This window comes from Primulina eburnea, chromosome 9 (genome assembly GCF_022965805.1).
Source record: "Primulina eburnea isolate SZY01 chromosome 9, ASM2296580v1, whole genome shotgun sequence".
Classification (NCBI taxonomy): domain Eukaryota; kingdom Viridiplantae; phylum Streptophyta; class Magnoliopsida; order Lamiales; family Gesneriaceae; genus Primulina; species Primulina eburnea.
The window spans coordinates 28,887,190-28,904,395 of NC_133109.1; the positions used below are offsets into that span (position 1 = coordinate 28,887,190).

Genomic DNA, 17,206 nt, shown 5'->3' on the forward strand with positions numbered 1-17,206 from the left:
TTTGAAAGTGTGCAGGCTATGTATGAAGAGCTATACGAAGATTGGATCAAAAGAAATAAAATAAATTTGATCCTCACCAAGGAGAATACTGATCTGAAAGAATCTGTGTCTCGACTCGAAGTCTTATTGAATAGAAGAGATCTTGAATTGTGCAAAGTCAAGGATGAGCTTGAGAAGGCCTCAAAGACTATTGGAAAATTCAACTCAAGTTCGTCAAAACTTGACTCAATGCTAACAATGGGAAAGGATGGCAGAACTGGTCTTGTATATGTTGAAAGCGCATATGAACATGGTGAATCTTCCAACTCCGGATCAAAATCAACTGTGTTTGTAAAAGGAATTAAAGACAATTCTGTCCCTTTAATGGTGAACCCTCCTATGGAGAATCTGTCAATCTCAAAGCTAGCATCGGAACAAAGGCCGAAACAAAATAGAGCTACTTCCCCTCCTTTGAAAGTTGATCCTTCGGTGAAGATATCACAAATCAAGAAACCAGTGTCAACTTCCAAACCAAAGCAAAGAAAGCGACATTTTATCTGCCACTACTGCTATAAGATTGGGCACATCAGACCCTTCTGCTACAAACTAAGAGACAACTACCTGAATTGGAAATCAAATCGGGTGTTGCCCACCGTGTTGTCCAACACCAAGCGCAACACCGTAGTCAAGAAATCTTCCACAAGGAAAGTTTGGGTACCTAAAACTGTTATTCGATGCAATATCATTTATACTTCTTTAAAAACTAACATTGCAGGTGCATGGTACTTCGACAGTGGGTGCTCACGCCACATGACCGGATCTAAAGAACACCTCACGGATTATGTTGAAATAAAAAGTGGGCGTGTAACCTATGGTGGTGGTTCTAAAGGAAGAATTGTAGGCAAAGGAACCCTGAACGTTGATGGGCTTCCTGAACTTCACAATATTCTACATGTTGAAGGACTTAACTCAAACTTAATAAGCATAAGTCAACTTTGTGATGATGATTTACATGTTAAGTTCAATAAAAATAATTGTGAAGTTTTTAATGATGTCAATGTTTGTGTAATGTGAGGTACTCGTTCAGCTGACAATTGTTATCAATTGGGAGAAGGTGATGGTTGCCGAAGTGCCAAGGTGAGTGAATTAGACGTATGGCATCAAAAACTGGGACACGTGAGTATCAATACCTTGAAGAATCTGCGTAAGTTTGATGCTGTGAGAGGTATGCCCAATTTAAATTTAGGTGTTGTGTATGTCTGTGGTCCATGCCAGAAGAGTAAACAAACCCGTGTTGCGCACCCGGTGTTGCAACACTTCGGGACAACACAGTGCCTTGAACTTTTGCATATGGATATACTGGGTCCAATGGATGTTGAGAGTTTGGGTGGTAAGAAATATTCGTTTGTTTGTGTTGATGATTTTTCGCATTTTACTTGGGTAAGTTTTCTTAGAGAAAAATCGGATACATTTGATGCTTTTAAGAAGTTGCATGCTAGGATAACAAATCTGTATGATATGAGGGTGGTTAAAATAAGAACCGATCATGGTGAGGAGTTGGAAAATTCTCATTTTGTTTCTTTGTGTCATAAGAAAGGTATCAGTCATGAATATTCATCTCCGAAGACCCCTCAAAAATTCGGCATAGCTGAAAGAAAAAATCGGACCCTCCTAGAAATGGCTCGGGTCATGCTTAGTTCTAAGAATGTGTCAAAATGTTTTTGGGCCGAAGCTTTAAATACGGCATGTCACATTTCCAACCGTGTTTATTTAAGGAGTGGTTCTACAATGACCTCATATGAGATTATCATGGGAAGAAAACCAAACCTTAAATATTTGCATATTTTTGTATGTGTAAGTTATGTGTTGAATGATAGAGATCATCTAGCTAAATTTGATTCAAAAGTGTTAAATGTCTCTTTCTTGGATATTCTACTAATGTCCGTGCTTATCGTGTATTTAATCTGAGAACTAGGACTACAATGGAATCAATTAACGCTGTGTTTGATGATCTTGCAGATCTAACAGTTAAAACACCGGAGGCTGATGTAGAAGAATGGCTGGATATAAGTGAGGCAATGACCAGAAACACTGTTGAGTCTGGTGTTGAGACCAGTGAGGCAACACCAAGCACAACACCACCTCTGAACCGAACAGAAACTGTGGATAATGATAACAATGATAATGATGATGTGGTGATTAATTGTGAAAGAGAAATTCCCAGCAAGATTCAGAAGAATCATCCATCATCACAAATCATTGGTGAATTACATGATGGTGTGCAAACAAGAAACAAAGAAAAGGTGGACTACCGCAAAATGATTGGTTTAATCTGCATGAGCTCCACGTTTTCCCAGATAAGTCACTCGTGTTTTGTGTCTCAAATTGAACTCAAGAATAATAATAATGGCATTTTGAATGAGGAAGCCTATGTCAGTCAACCTAAGGGATTTGAAGATCCTCACCACGTGGATCATGTCTACAAATTGAAGAAGGCCTTGTATGGACTGAAACAGGCTCCACGGACATGGTACGGTAGGTTAGCTAACAATCTGATAAACTTGAGCTTCAAACGAGGTGAGATTGACAAAACTCTTTTCATTCAAAAACTGAAATATGATATTTTGATCTATCAAGTGTATGTAGATGATATTATTTTCAGTGCTTCATCTCAAATGCTTGTGAATAACTCTGTGGATTGCATGTCATCACAATTCGAAATGAGCATGGTATGAGAACTAACTTTCTTTCTTGGATTGCAAGTTAAGCAATTGCATGATGGTATATTGTGACAACTCAAGTGTTATAGACATTTATAAGAATCATGTTCAACACTCTCGAACAAAACACATAGACATAAGACGTCACTTTATTCGAGATTTGGTTGAAAAAAGGCATAATTCACTGGAATTTGTTAGGACTGAGAATCAACTGGCTGATATATTCACGAAACCTTTGGATTTTGAGAGATTTTCCAATCTTCGGAAATCTCTCAGCATGTGTGTACTTTTAAAAACATTTGTTCAGTGTTGTCCGTGGTGTTGCCAACACCAGAGACAACATCCGTTTGTGCATAACCATTACTAGGATATTAGGCATACTGCATATTCATAATCATCCTATTTATTTGTGCAATGACTGAACAGTGAAGGCAAATTTCTGAAAGGTACCCCTGAGTGTTCATACTTCCAATCGTATGTTGAGAAATAGATTTTGCTCAAATCCAATGCATTGAGTAGTTGAGGACATTCATGAAAATCGTGATCTTGTCTAAAGTGAAAAGATGACTTGGAAAATGTGAGCAAAAGGAGAAAAACAGAAAAGAGGTAAATAAAAAAAAATTTGTTTAGAAGAAAATGGAAAAAGTTACCTAGAGGAGTCCATTGAAGACCGTTCTTCTAGTGTGGGAGCTACCACTTCGAAGTAAATAATAATAATGGAAAAAGCTACCTAGGGGAGTCCATTGAAGACCGTTCTTCTAGTTTGGGAGCTACCATTTCTGATCAAGATAAAATTTTATGGAAGTTTGAATAAAACTCAGTGGTGTTGCCAGGAGGTGTTGCCAACACCAAGTTCTGACACAACACAGTTTATACACTGCCTGAAATTTTGATAATTCATCATATTGGAGCCATATTTAGGACATGCATACTGATTTTTGTTTCGTGAATTCATTATGTACAGTGACATATCAGTATTGACTCATGATGGTTGATGAAAACCTTGATTACCTAAATTTTGAATTTATGTGACTACTTGTGTCAGTGGGTTATAATCGACGTGGGTTTTCACAGGATAGTATTTTGAAATCGTCGTAACACGAGTTTGAATCAATTTTACTATTTGTTTTTGGGATTAAACCATAATTAGTTTTTTTTTTTGGTAAATTTCGAAAATATTACATTCACCATGTGGATTGTTCAGAACTGAAGGAGTGAATCAATGTGATTTTTTTCCGTTGGAGCAAGAGTATATATGTTTTGTTACCGTTGAATCAATGATAATTATTCTTGCTTATTTTCACTTACTCTCCCATCTTTCCTTACTCTCGTGATTTCTTTGTGCGTAACTCCTTATATATCTTTATAATTTTCTCTCACATTTTTACAGGTGGCTAAAGATACTGCTGATGTTGAGTCCGATGTTGTCAACACCGCTGACAACACTGACTCTTTTGATAATGATGTAAGTCATTATGTCTCCACCAAATTTTACACTAAAGCTGCGTTAGTCCTATGGCCCTCTATGTTAATAGAGAATTTATTGAAGAGAGGAATATTGACATGACGGTGTATGACCAACAAAATTTGACGGCATTCTTCAGAGATCATGGAGTGTTTGCTACGGTCCAAATTAACTTTGATCTACAGTAGATTCAAAAGCCCAAAGAATCCATTGCTTACTAAGAAGCACAAGTAGCTGAGTAGAGAGCATTTTTGGAAGTTGGCTTACATTCTGGCCAAAAAGGGGGAGAAGGAGAACCAAAAATGAGATGGTTCTATGGATGGTGCTGAAGCATCTCGAGTTGTTGAGACTCTGTCTGTAATGTTGTTTGTGGGTTGCTCTTATATCTGTTTGCTTGATTATTGAATCTTTCTTTCGTATGTCTTCTTATGTTTTCAGGTGTTCTAACGATGGTGTTGTCAACACTGTCAACAACACCAGTGCTCTAACATGTTTAATTCAGGGGGAGACGAACTTTGACTCAGGGGGAGACATACTCAAATGCAGGGGGAGCTTAACTAACTGCGATGCTTACCAAGATTATCAGTTTTGGATGTTTTGTCCAGAAAGGCAAAAAGGGGGAGATTGAAAGGAATATTTTATTCCTTTATTATTTTGTTAAATTGATATTATCAATTTAAGATTTTGCCTTTCTAGACTAAAAGATTTTATTTACTTATTTCTAGATTATGAGATCTTTCTTGATTTATTTTTAGATGATAAGAACTTAATTGATTTACATCTAGATATTATATGATTTGTTTTTATCTCTAATATATTTTGTTCTTGTTTAAAAGAGTTTTATATCTAATAAAATCATGTTTCCATATTTGTAGGACTCTTCTATGGAATATCTTTTAGGCCAAGCCTTTGATATAAAGGGGGATAGACTCACAGCCGTAGAGTGCTTTGTGGAGAAGAGAGAGAAAAAGCTTTTGAGAGACAAGTGGGTTTTTAGAGAGAGTTGGACTATGATGCTTTTCACATAAAAGAAAATTACAAGTCCAACGAATATTTGCTCCGTAGTTTTTCTGTGATCGGTTATCACTTTTGTAGGAGCTTTTCGTGTGAGACTTGTGGTGTGACTATTTCGTGAGGTCGGTAGCGGAGTTCTTTCATAGAAGAAAAATACAAGAGCCGAGCCTATTTTGACGAGATGTTTTGGTGTGATCGGGAGATCACTTTACAGCGTATGAGAGCTGCTGGATTTTTCTGAACACACACAGAGTTAAGATAATTGAAGATTTTGTGTGATTGATTCACATATACCGTGTTGCCGATTGGTGTTGCCAACACTCGAAGAACAACATTGACGCAGAGTGTTGGACGAAGAGTGATTTCGTTTGGTTTTAAGCAACACGCTTTTTGTTTCATGCATCTAGTATTTACTTTGAATATTTTGATGCATGTTTAGTTTTGTTATTTTCACTAGTATTGTTTTTGGTGTAAACGACTTATATATTTTTCTAGTGAAATTTTTGCCATGAGGCATCGCACAAGTATTCGTACTTGTGCATAATTTAAATCTGGTGTTAATTTATTAAAATTATATTTGTGTGTTAAATACTTAATTTCTGCTGCAGTGTTGTGTGCTGTGTTGACAACACTGGGCACAACACTAACTTTTGATACACACATTATAATGTTTTATATTTATTTCCTGTACAACAATTCCTTACAGGACTCTTAAACGACTTGAAATAATTGAGTTTATCCAATGTTCTGAAATATCTATTTTACATAAAAGAGAACGAATAGATCCTGAAACAACTCGATATTGTTTACTTCATTGAATATAGAGGAATTGTTGTAAGGTACATAAAAACGTTAGATGATATGTATGCAATTTTTAAAATTTATGTGAATAAATGTAATATTGATATGGTACATGTAATTTTTAAATATATTTGAGTTTTTTTTAAAATGTAAACTAATAAACTTGATAGGAGATTTACGTAATTAAAAATAAAATATATTAATAACTTGTTTTTTTTGTTTCTATATTGTGGCCGCTCTTTGTTTATTGTGTAACCCGCTGAATGTTCAAAACCACATTTAGTTTTACTTTTAAAGTCACAGTTAAAAACTAAAGTAATTCGGTCTGAATTTAATGGAAATACAACATACCCCTAAGTTGAAGTTTCTCTCTTGATAAAAACATTTAGGGAAAAATAATCAAAAAATAAATGATTTTTGCTCTTTCGTTTGGAAAATATCAATTTTGGTCTATATATTTCTCTTTATAATTTTAAGAATCTATGTTATCAAATTTCAAGTTTGATAACTATATTTTTTCTCCTTCAAATTCAATCTTTTTCCACGCTAACGTGTGTGAAAATATTACTAAAATTTGTAAAAAAAAAAAAAAAACTTAAATATACTTGTCTAAGAGTAAATATTGTCAAGAACCAAAATCACAAAGTGGCAAACATAAACAACCAAAATGGCACGACAATAAACACAAGAGTTACACAAACACTCAATGCTTGCACCGGCCGACTAATACAAAGAAAAAACTCACAAGTTCGTTCTCTTCCACCATACTGTAAGTCGCACCATTTTAAGTTCAGATGGAAACCAAATTTCTAGTAGTAATCAACAGTATGAGAAAGAGAGTAGTGGTGGTAGTACTAGACTACAAGTAGATTAGCTAAGGGATTCAACAATACGGAATTAGAGATAAGACACAAGCAAATAGCCAAAGCAACACCTTAAAACACACACATCAAAACAAAGTTCTGTATAATACAAAAAACTAGTGAGTCCTTTCATAACACAGTGAACGAAAAAGCAGCAAATTAGTTCTCCCACATTCTGATGATGCTCAAAAACTCAGGTTTGCGTAGTGTTACTGCTACTGCTTCCACCAACTCGGTTGGGTTCACCCATTCTAGATGCCATAGCAAAAACTTCAGGTGACATTTCCCAGTTTCCACTTTTCCTACCCCAACTCGAACGCCTGGGATGTATTCCCACACGATCACCCTCGTCTACTGTATTCCTGATGATCTCTGGGGACATTTCACCATGTCCCACGTCCTTTGTATTTAGGCCGTCACTATCACTCAATTGACAGTCGTGATGATCTAAAACAGAGCCTACATCTCCCCAAACTGCTTTCCTTCCCATCTCAATGTCCTCAGCACCTTTCCCCATGTTTGGACTAACAAAACCACCACCCACAGATCGAGATGGTAAAGCATGTTCTTCTGGAACTTTTTTCCTAAAATCATTCTTTGATGGAGGCGTGGGACCACAAAATATCTCTTTAAAGTTCTGCACCAATCCTTTGTTGTAGGGATTGGCATGCCGATCATATCGATATCTAAAATTCTCATATGTTGTCTACAACAGCAAATAAAGCATTTAGTTTTAACCATAGGACAACAGGTTAAAAACGACAAAACACAAAGACCATCATAAAATTTCAGATAGTAGCTTACCAAGAGAAATTCTTACCTGATTTGTACTGATCAGATAAAGATGGAATGCAGTAAGACCACCCACAAACCAAACTGATATAAAAGTGTAGAGAATCAAAACAATGGAAGCAGGAGTCTTGATCATCGCTCTCCATACAGATATCCCCTCAGCATCCATGATGTTTATAATATAAATCCAGCAGAAACTGAAAACATATATACAGAGTAGAGTTGTCGAGAAGACAAACACGAAGAAGAACCGATAGTTTCTCTGCAAACAAAAATCATGATATAAACAGGTCAGACATGCTTTTGAACAATGCAAAGAGAGTCAATTACCTAAGTTGGTGTCATTGTAGAAGTTGATTTCACCAAGAAAAAGAACAATACGTAAAATATCTAGGTAGCATGAAACCTTCTTCGACTACCAACACAAAGCAAAGAGTACTACTAATCAATGTAACATGAATTTTCAGGGAGCTAAGAATACCAAAAGGCTATCAAGAAAGAATCTTCAAATGGTAAATCTTGATGGAGAAAATGTTCAACCATGCATTCATAAAAACTTGATGTTGGTATCCTGGCAAGGCAAATAAGAAGCATAAATGGACAAATTGAAGCTGACGTCTTTCTAATGCAGCAATCTACGAATGGAAGTAACCTGACTGAACTTACATGGTAAGACTAGAGATTTATATCATATAATTTTTTTTTATAAAAATTCTATTTCAATTTTACATGTATTTTCCTTCAAATTATTAAACTACAAGGAACTAAATTTCAAATCAATGGAATATGTTAACCATCATTTTTATGATGTAACGTATTAGCCTGCTCGGCTGGGTCATAACATGGCGGTAAAGAATTTTTAAGCCAAAAGATCATGCTAATGACTTCTCTATTTCACAGGAATTTAAAATTTTGTTTCTGTCCATCATTGTCAAACACGATGCACACTTCACAATTAAGTAAAATATTTCAAACATATGAACTGAAGAAAGAAAATTTTCTAGCACTTTTTACTTGCTATGAATTCTTTTTCAATTTTTGTCAACATCTTAACTCTTAAGCTCACAAAACATTGGCTGGACAATTTCAGAAAATTCTAGTCCTTTCCAATAGACAATTCACGTACAGGTATCCCTTTGCATGCGCAAAAGAATGTGTCCCAGAAAAAGCGACTCTTACCAGTCCAATGCATTGACCAACCCAAGGACAGTGATGATCAAATCGCTCAACACAATTATTACATATTGAACAGTGAGAGCAACGGGGAGGTCTATAAAGCATGCAGGTGTCACAATACTTTATCTTCACCGTAACACCGTTAACTTCAACTTCCTTAACACGAGGCAAGCGTAGCTGCGGTGTTTGAGCCCCTTCTACGCTCCCATCATAGCCTTCAGGTTCTGGTGGGTGTGCATTTCGAGGAATTATACCTGGATCTCTTCCAGAAGTAAGCAGTAGAAGAATTAAATCCTGCCATATGAACCAAGGACAGTTGAGAATCTGACTGAAAAAGTAATAATCAAGATATTGCTTCAAAAGATGCCATTAAATCCATTGAATGATCAACATTCTTAAAAAGAACCATACCGATCTTCCATAGGAGATTAGCTATATTTGAGTTCAAATACAGAACTAAATCAGGCCACACACTTCAGGGATGCATAAGTGGAGAAAAGGTATAGATCAAATATGGCACAAACAAAGAGTACATAATAAATTTTGATCATGAGTGTCTTCTCTTCAGCAACAAGACATCAAAACCAACCCATCAGCAATAAAATAATATGAAGATGATTAATAAATTATCCACAACCTCTAAGTCAATCTTTAAGTTTAGCCAAGACAATCAGAATCTCAATCCATGTCTCTGATTAATACAGCTAAAGGTCTAATCTGACAGAATCATTCAACGACAACATCAAAAGCCCAACTATATAGAATTTCCTTGGAGTCGATACACAAAAACAATGAAATATTGTCACCGGAGATTGCAAATACAAGAATCACCAAACAATGCAAAAGCCTACTGGAAGTTTTTGAAATTTAAGGAAATTGGTCAACAGCTCCATCCAGAATGGTAATTTACCTTCAAAAACTTGACCTAAAAATGACCATTATCTCAACACTTAGAAAATGCAAAACCATCACATCCAAGGTGACTGTTTTTCCATGAAAATAGCTCCAAATACTCACTTCAAACAAGAAAATTGAACTCCACCAGAGTGCATGCGTGCATGAGGTCGTGTGGGTGCATGTGTGTGAAGAGAGAGACAAAGAGAGAGAGAGAGAGACGTACATAAAATGTGAAGCCGGTGGCAATAACCATTATTGATACTCCCCAGTGATCAGAAAAATCATTCATTAGCTTTCTAGCAACAAAGACACAAAATACAGCGACAGGAACCACAATCAGTAATATTGTGAGCGCCAATGATCTTACATCTGGTCCAAAAATAAACCTTCCTTGAAGACAAAATTTCTGCAACAAGAAAAGAAAGCTAACAACATAAACATAACATAATTTCCAGAAAGAGCCTCAAAATGCGAAAACCAAAATCAAAGTTCAGTCATAACATCTCACTTGTCATCCCTACAAAGTAGTACAATATATTAGAATAAACATTGCTAACATCTAACTTCCATTAACTGGAGAGACACAAAACTTAACCACATCCCAAGTTACCAACCCCTAAAACTTAATTCGAATTAAGGTCGGGAAACGCATGACTAAAATCTCAAAAGGAATCAGATTAGATTCACAATACTAGCATACGATGCTGAACAACTCAGAGATGTAAACAGCAGATTGAAGTATTTTTACACATGCGAAGGGGCGGACTGAAAAACTCATATTTTGGCTCACCCCTTCCGCAACTGCACATGTGAATTTAAAGCAAAAATTTACACTCCTTTCCTCATCCCATTTTCACATTCCACGGGGTAGTATGATTGCTTCAGAAAAAACCCACGTACATTGAACAAGATAACAACTTTCTTAGGTGAAGAACCCGGTGAATGCCAGACAGTACAGAAACAGGTTACCCCAAATAAAAATAAAAATATAGATCGAAACAATTATTCAGACTCTATGCATTCAGACTTTATCAACTATTACACCATTTCCAATAGAAAAACCTTAGAAGATGGAATTGCCAGATACAAGCAGCACAACCCGATGTTCCAGTCGACATAATTTATAATAATGATCACAAATCACTCGCGAAACAAGAAAAAAGAACCCCAAGTATTGCCAATTTCAGCAAACACAAACTTCACACTCCAAGAAGCTAAGAAAAAAAGTAGACAAAAAGAAAGACTTACATTGCTGCCTTTCCAGGTCTGATAAACCAGCTTGGCATTCAACTCATTGGTAGATCCGGATAACGGATCGGATCTCTTCGGAGGAGGAACCACATACATCTTACTCTTTCCTTCTCTCTGAGCGCCTCAAGTTCAAATCTTTACCGAAAATAACTGCAAAAAGAATTACCACCCGAGGTGGTTCCAACAGCTAAAAGGTGCTCATAAGCTACTGGATTCAGTGTCGGAGTACCCTCCGGCAAGGCAATTAGAGACGAATTGGTGGAATATTCCGGCGGATGTAGAAGGGAGTGTTTGGGGGCAAACAGAGCGTGGGTACGAGTGTTTTCTTTATTTTGTGCGACTGAGATTTGTGAGGGCTCACTGCGGTTGTCCTATCGACGTGGCTGCCTTCCATTGCATGTGTTTTTTTTTTTTTTTTTTTGAGGAAGTATTTCTCTTTCTTATTACTCCTTGGACCTAATTAAGAAGTCAAAAGCAGACATGATTCATCAACTCGACACGGCTCAATCCAAAAAAATCAAATTTGAGTTTGAGTTTTTCGGGTTCAGTTCAGATCGGATTGGACCCGATAACTGATTCGAATAAAATGATCGGGTTGGGTTGAGTTGAGTTGGATTGGGTTCGGGTCTTGACCCGAAAATTTTAAAGTTTTTTTTTAAAAAAATATAATAATAAATATACCTACATTTTTATATATTGTACATTTGAAAAAATATTTATTGTATATCTCTATCATAAATTTTCATAATTTAATATTTATTTTGAACATTTTTTATTTTTTAAACAATTGTTTATTTCATTTAGTAAATATATTTTATTTTTCTACAATTAGATTTTTAAATTTAAATCATATATATGATGAGTGAGATTTTGTTATTATGTGTTTAAATTAAAATATTATTATTATTATTTGAATTTTATTATTAAATTTTTTTAAAAAAATTCAAAATCGGATTGATCGGGTTGATTCGGGTTTGGGTTGGACAATTTTTAAATAGTATTATTGCTCAACCCACCCGAATTGACATCTTTAGACCTAATACTTTACTCAAGGTAACTTGTGCATGTCTAAACGATTTTTTAAAAATGTTATTTTTAATAAAAAGAAAATTACCTTTTATGATACGATATAAGATTTTTTTTAGTATTTATAATTTTTTGTTGGTTAATGTCAATGATTTTTATATATCTGAACACACATGACAATCGCATTTTTAAAACTAATGTCACTGCACCAAAAATATTGCTCTCATATCCTTGGCTTGATATATTATGAGGGTCTCACGCTTTATATAGAAATAGAATTTTTAAGATGAGTTGTAACTTTGTTATCATGTAGTAAATATCTTTCTTTGTAAAATTAGTCGTGTCATCTAGCCCAAAGTTTTCCGATTTGTCTATTGCAAAAACTTGTGTGAGACGGTCTTACGGGTCATATTTTTGAGACGGATCTCTTATTTGAGTCATCCATGAAAAAGTATTACTTTCTATATTAAGAGTATTACTTTTTATTGTGAATATCCGTAGAGTTGACCTGTCTCACGGATTAATATCTGTGAGACGGTCTCACATGAGACCCACTCGTTGTCTATCTATACTTAGGCTCATCGTGTATATATAATTAGAGTGCACATGTTTGTGTAAATATTGAAGAGAAATAGAATGAAAATTATTACTTCGAATTTATTTTGTCCGACCCTTCTTTTCTTCATGGTATCAGATCCTCTTTTTTTATTTTCTGGACCTTTATGTATTCACAGTGACAGAGCCAGGAATCCGATTTTACTTGGGTTAAAATTTTAAACTCTAACATCCTTTAATATTTTAAATTGATCTACCCGAACTAATATCAAATTTATCCAAACATAACCAGTATTCCCACAACAACATATGATATATTGGAATCAAACTTGATGAAACAAATTACGATTTATGGTCCCAAGTTGTTGAATTGTACATCTCAGGCAGAGACAAGTTGGGATATGTTAATGGTGATCACCCATTACCTGAACCAATTGATCCAAATTTCAGAAGATGGAGAATAAAGAATGCTATCGTCAAGGGATGGCTAATTAATTATTTGATCGGTATGGGAGTCAATCCCCACGACTTATCTTGATGGAACCGACATGTCGCGTGTTTGCAGTTTAAAGAGACGGGTGACACGATCGAAACAAGATGGAGGTTCGCCATGCCATTGAATCTTACTACAACAATCTCCGAGGCTTGTGGAGGGAGACCGATTTCCGTAGCCCGAATCCCATGGAGTGTACAGATGTTATACAAAAATATATTGCATTTCTCAATGGAACCTCCAGCTTGTTTGTGGTCATGTTCGATGAGAGGACATTAGACATACAGTGAAGCTATCAGAAATAGAGGCGACACCTGCTGCAGTCTGGCTTCAAAAAATTTAAGACCAAATTCTCAACGGACCCCTTCCCTTCACTCAAAATAGCAAAATCTGGACTCTTTTCTCAAAATGGTGGAAAATTTAAATTTTTTCTTCTTAAGGAAAAGAACTTGCAGAAGGAGAAAGTTGTTCTCATTGTGGAAATCCAAAACATTCTCGTGATACTTGCTTCAAACTACATTGATATCCAGAATGGTGGAATGAACACAATGCTGGAGTACGAGTTTTCTAAATATTAAAGTTGGAATGAACACAATACTTCAAACTCAAAAGTTGGATTTATTAAATATTAAATTTTAGAGATTATAAAATTCAAGGAGTTGAATTTATAATTTAAATATTAAATTCAAATGTTGAATTTATAATGTATTTAATTTATTAAGCTCAAAGGTTGAGTTTATTAAATATTAAATTAAATATAGTGAGAAGTGTTTAATGGGCATGTAGGAGTACAAGTCCAACATATTAAATAATTAAAGTTCTTAATGGACTTTGATTAATTAATTATACTAATTAGACTAGTCCAATTAATTAATCAAGCCCATTAATATTAATTATGTGTATTAGGTTTTGGCTTAATTATAAATAGGAGTGAACAAGCCATAACCCTAGCCACCACCATTGTGATTTTCGAAATCCCCTCACCCAAGGACTCTAAAATTCGGCCACTTTCTTTTGAAGAAAAGTTTGAGCCGTCTCTCAAACTTTGATCTCCAATGCAAAACTTCTTCTAATTTTTTTAGTGCAAATTAGAAGAGGAATAAATCTTCCAGTCGTGGACCTGATTAGAAGATTAAACAGAGAAGTTTAGATCAGCAAACAAGTCATGAAGTTCGATCTTGTTAAGATCCTTTGACTCTCTCATTGTCATGGTCTTGACATCTCATTCTTTGGGAAGACCTCTGACCACCTTCAGTGTCACTTCTTTGTTAGAATACACATTTCCAAGTGCATTTAGCTCATTGATTATGTCATTAATCTTCTCATCATAATCATGCATGGATTCACCAGCTTTCATCTTGATGTTATCAAGTTTCTGAACATCAACTGATAGCTTGTTCTCTTTTGTTTGCTCGTTTCCTTCACACGGCTGGATCAGTTTCTCCCAGATCTCTTTGCCAGTTTTGCACATCTTGATTTTGCTGAAAGTGACTTTATCCTGCATTTTGTATAAGATATTCTTAGTCACATTGTCTAGGTTGGTTTTCTTTTTATTCTCAGTTGTCCATTCCTCTCTGGGCTTTTCTTTGCGATGAGTTACCCCATCAGTAATGGCAAGGTGCCCCATCAGTAATGTCAACTATTGTATTTGATTTTAGGATCTTCATGGGACCATCAGTAATGACATACCACATGTCATCATCTTGTGCAGCTAAATGAGCATGCATTCTGATTTTTCAGTCGTCAAAATCTTCTCTGGAAAACATTGGTATTTTGTTGAATGAAGACATGTTGATCAGTTTGTTAATAAGAGTATTCTGAGACAAGATTCAACTGCTCTGATACCACTTGTTAGGATCAGTTGATATGATGAGATGTGTTTAGAAGGCGGGGTTGAATAAACATTCACGATTTTATAATCTTTTTGAATTAAGTGTCAGTTTTGTGACAAACTGAAACTAGGAATCTTGTCAGTCAATGAAAATCAGTTTAACTGAAAACAGTTGCGGAAATAAACAGACTGAACGATAGAATAAATAACTGAAGTAATAACACAAAGATTTATGGATGTTCGGAGATTGAAATAACTCATACGTCATCCCTTCTATTACCAGGATAGGATATGCACTAAAAGACTTTGATCGATAAAAAAACTTGTACAGACCCACTTCAGTTTGGACTTAACACTGCCAAAACTGAAACTCTTAGTTTACTAAATATCTTACAGTTCTTCGACTGAATTTAGCACAACTGATCTAATTAAAGATCAAATAAACAATAAACAGTTTGTGCTTATATGCTCGAAAAGTAGCCTCAAATGCTACAAATAAATCTGATAAGTGTGAGCTTTTTTATTCTTGAATAAGAGCTATGAATTCAGCAGGGTAACAACAAGTTTAAGAGAATGGATATATCAATTATTTCTTCAGCTGCACTTCTCACCTATTTATAGGTTTCTTTTCAACGGTAACATTAAATATTCTTTGAATCTTTATATCTGTTGATTTCCACATCAATATTCCTCTGACATTCGTATACTATAAACTCTGAAATGCGGCGTTCCACTATGAGTTGCAGTCTGCTTTGTACTGTTGTCGGTGGAATGTCATTTTCAACAACTGATGACGTGTACAGCTGAATGATCAGCTGATTTGCTGGTAAGCTCACAACTGATTATATCAACTGATCAGTCAGTTGTCTTCGTAAGTTCAGTTCAACTGGTTTTAGTTGCCTTCGATAAACTGAGCATAATCTTCAGTTAGGAAACTGTCAGTTGATTTAAGTAGATCAATTTCTTCAAGCTACTTGATCAGTTAGTCCAATTAATTAATCTCTTAGTTTGTCAAACAACCGAAATTAAGTTTCCAACAACTTCTAAAAATTATTATAGTAAAAATTACGAGCAAAATAATAAAAATCTATTATAATATTTTATGGTGTACAATCACTCACTGTGTTTTCGAAAGAACACACACTCTCTTAATACAAAAGAACAAAACATCTCACAAATATTATAGAACAACATACTCAAATAAGAATATATTTAGATAAGAGAAGAATTCAAAAATGAGATGATTTTGAATGTGGAGATGAAGTTCTATTTATGGAGCTACTCGTTCATGTGAAAACGCGAACAAAAATGTGTATTCTGTCTGAACATTTCTTTTGTCAAATTATATGTCTTTCATCCGAAAATTCGGCAAGCACAATTAATATGTCATTATTTGTGTACCTCTATTATTGCTCCACCTAACTCCACATAGATTCTGTTGGTAAACATACCATGTTAATGGTTTTTATATAGTAGAGCTAGCATGTCAATTGCACTTGAGCCCAAATTATATTGTTCGAAAGTCCGCGAACTTTGATATTTTATAAATATAAATATATAATTAATAAATAGATTTCGAACCTTTTGAATATTAATTTTCGAGTAATAGTTCGAATAGTTCGTAAATACATTTGAATCTTTCGAGCCAAACTCGAAATCAAGTCTTTGTTTGATCAGAATCGAACAAAAAAAATTAATTTTGCGTACTTCAAATCGAGCGCAAGCACAAATATATATATATATATTTCGATATGAATTCAAATTTTAAAATTTTTATCATATTCAACTTGATTTAGTTTGTTTACGCCAATATAATTTTTTTTTATTTGTTTGCGAGGCCAGTGGGATTCGATGGGAGGTCTCACTGCAGCTGTCTGATCGACATGGTTGCGTCACATTGCATGTCTTTTTTTCCCCTTCTCATCTTATTCCTCCTAGGACCTATATGATACGTATTGCCATATAAACTCTCTTCCTCGTCGGTGCATAAATAATCGATTTTTTTATTTTTTATTATAATAAATAAATTATATTTAATTTTTTTTATCTTTTTATGATACAATTTAAGATTTTTGTTGGTATTTATAACTATTTTGTTGGTAAAAATTACCATGTTAATGTTTTTATATAGTAGAGCTAGCATGACAATCGCCCTTGGAACAAAAATATCGCTCTCGTGGGCTTAAATATATTACAAGAGTCTCATGCTTTAGATATAGTATGGATATAAAAATAGAGAGATGTTACAATATTTTCATTTTATGTAATGACAATTACATAAAATATTTATAATGAATGAATTATTCCGTACAATAAATGATAACTATGATTGGTTTAGTGCTT

General features: G+C 34.7%; 2 protein-coding genes across 2 annotated transcripts; both read right to left on the minus strand.

Moving 5' to 3' along the window:
* Positions 1-6,819: 6,819 nt before the first annotated feature.
* On the minus strand, positions 6,820-11,318 carry LOC140841482 (probable protein S-acyltransferase 7). The gene is made up of 5 exons (XM_073208952.1): positions 10,956-11,318; positions 9,931-10,113; positions 8,814-9,104; positions 7,663-7,896; positions 6,820-7,548 (listed from the first exon to the last, which is right to left on the minus strand). Exons 1-5 carry the CDS (start codon positions 11,052-11,054, stop codon positions 7,036-7,038), a joined length of 1,320 nt encoding a protein of 439 aa, XP_073065053.1. The 5' UTR covers positions 11,055-11,318; the 3' UTR covers positions 6,820-7,035.
* Positions 11,319-14,254: 2,936 nt separating this feature from the next.
* On the minus strand, positions 14,255-14,659 carry LOC140840866 (uncharacterized). Its single transcript, XM_073208027.1, has one exon. It carries the CDS (start codon positions 14,657-14,659, stop codon positions 14,255-14,257), a length of 405 nt encoding a protein of 134 aa, XP_073064128.1.
* Between the last annotated feature and the right edge of the window lie 2,547 nt (positions 14,660-17,206).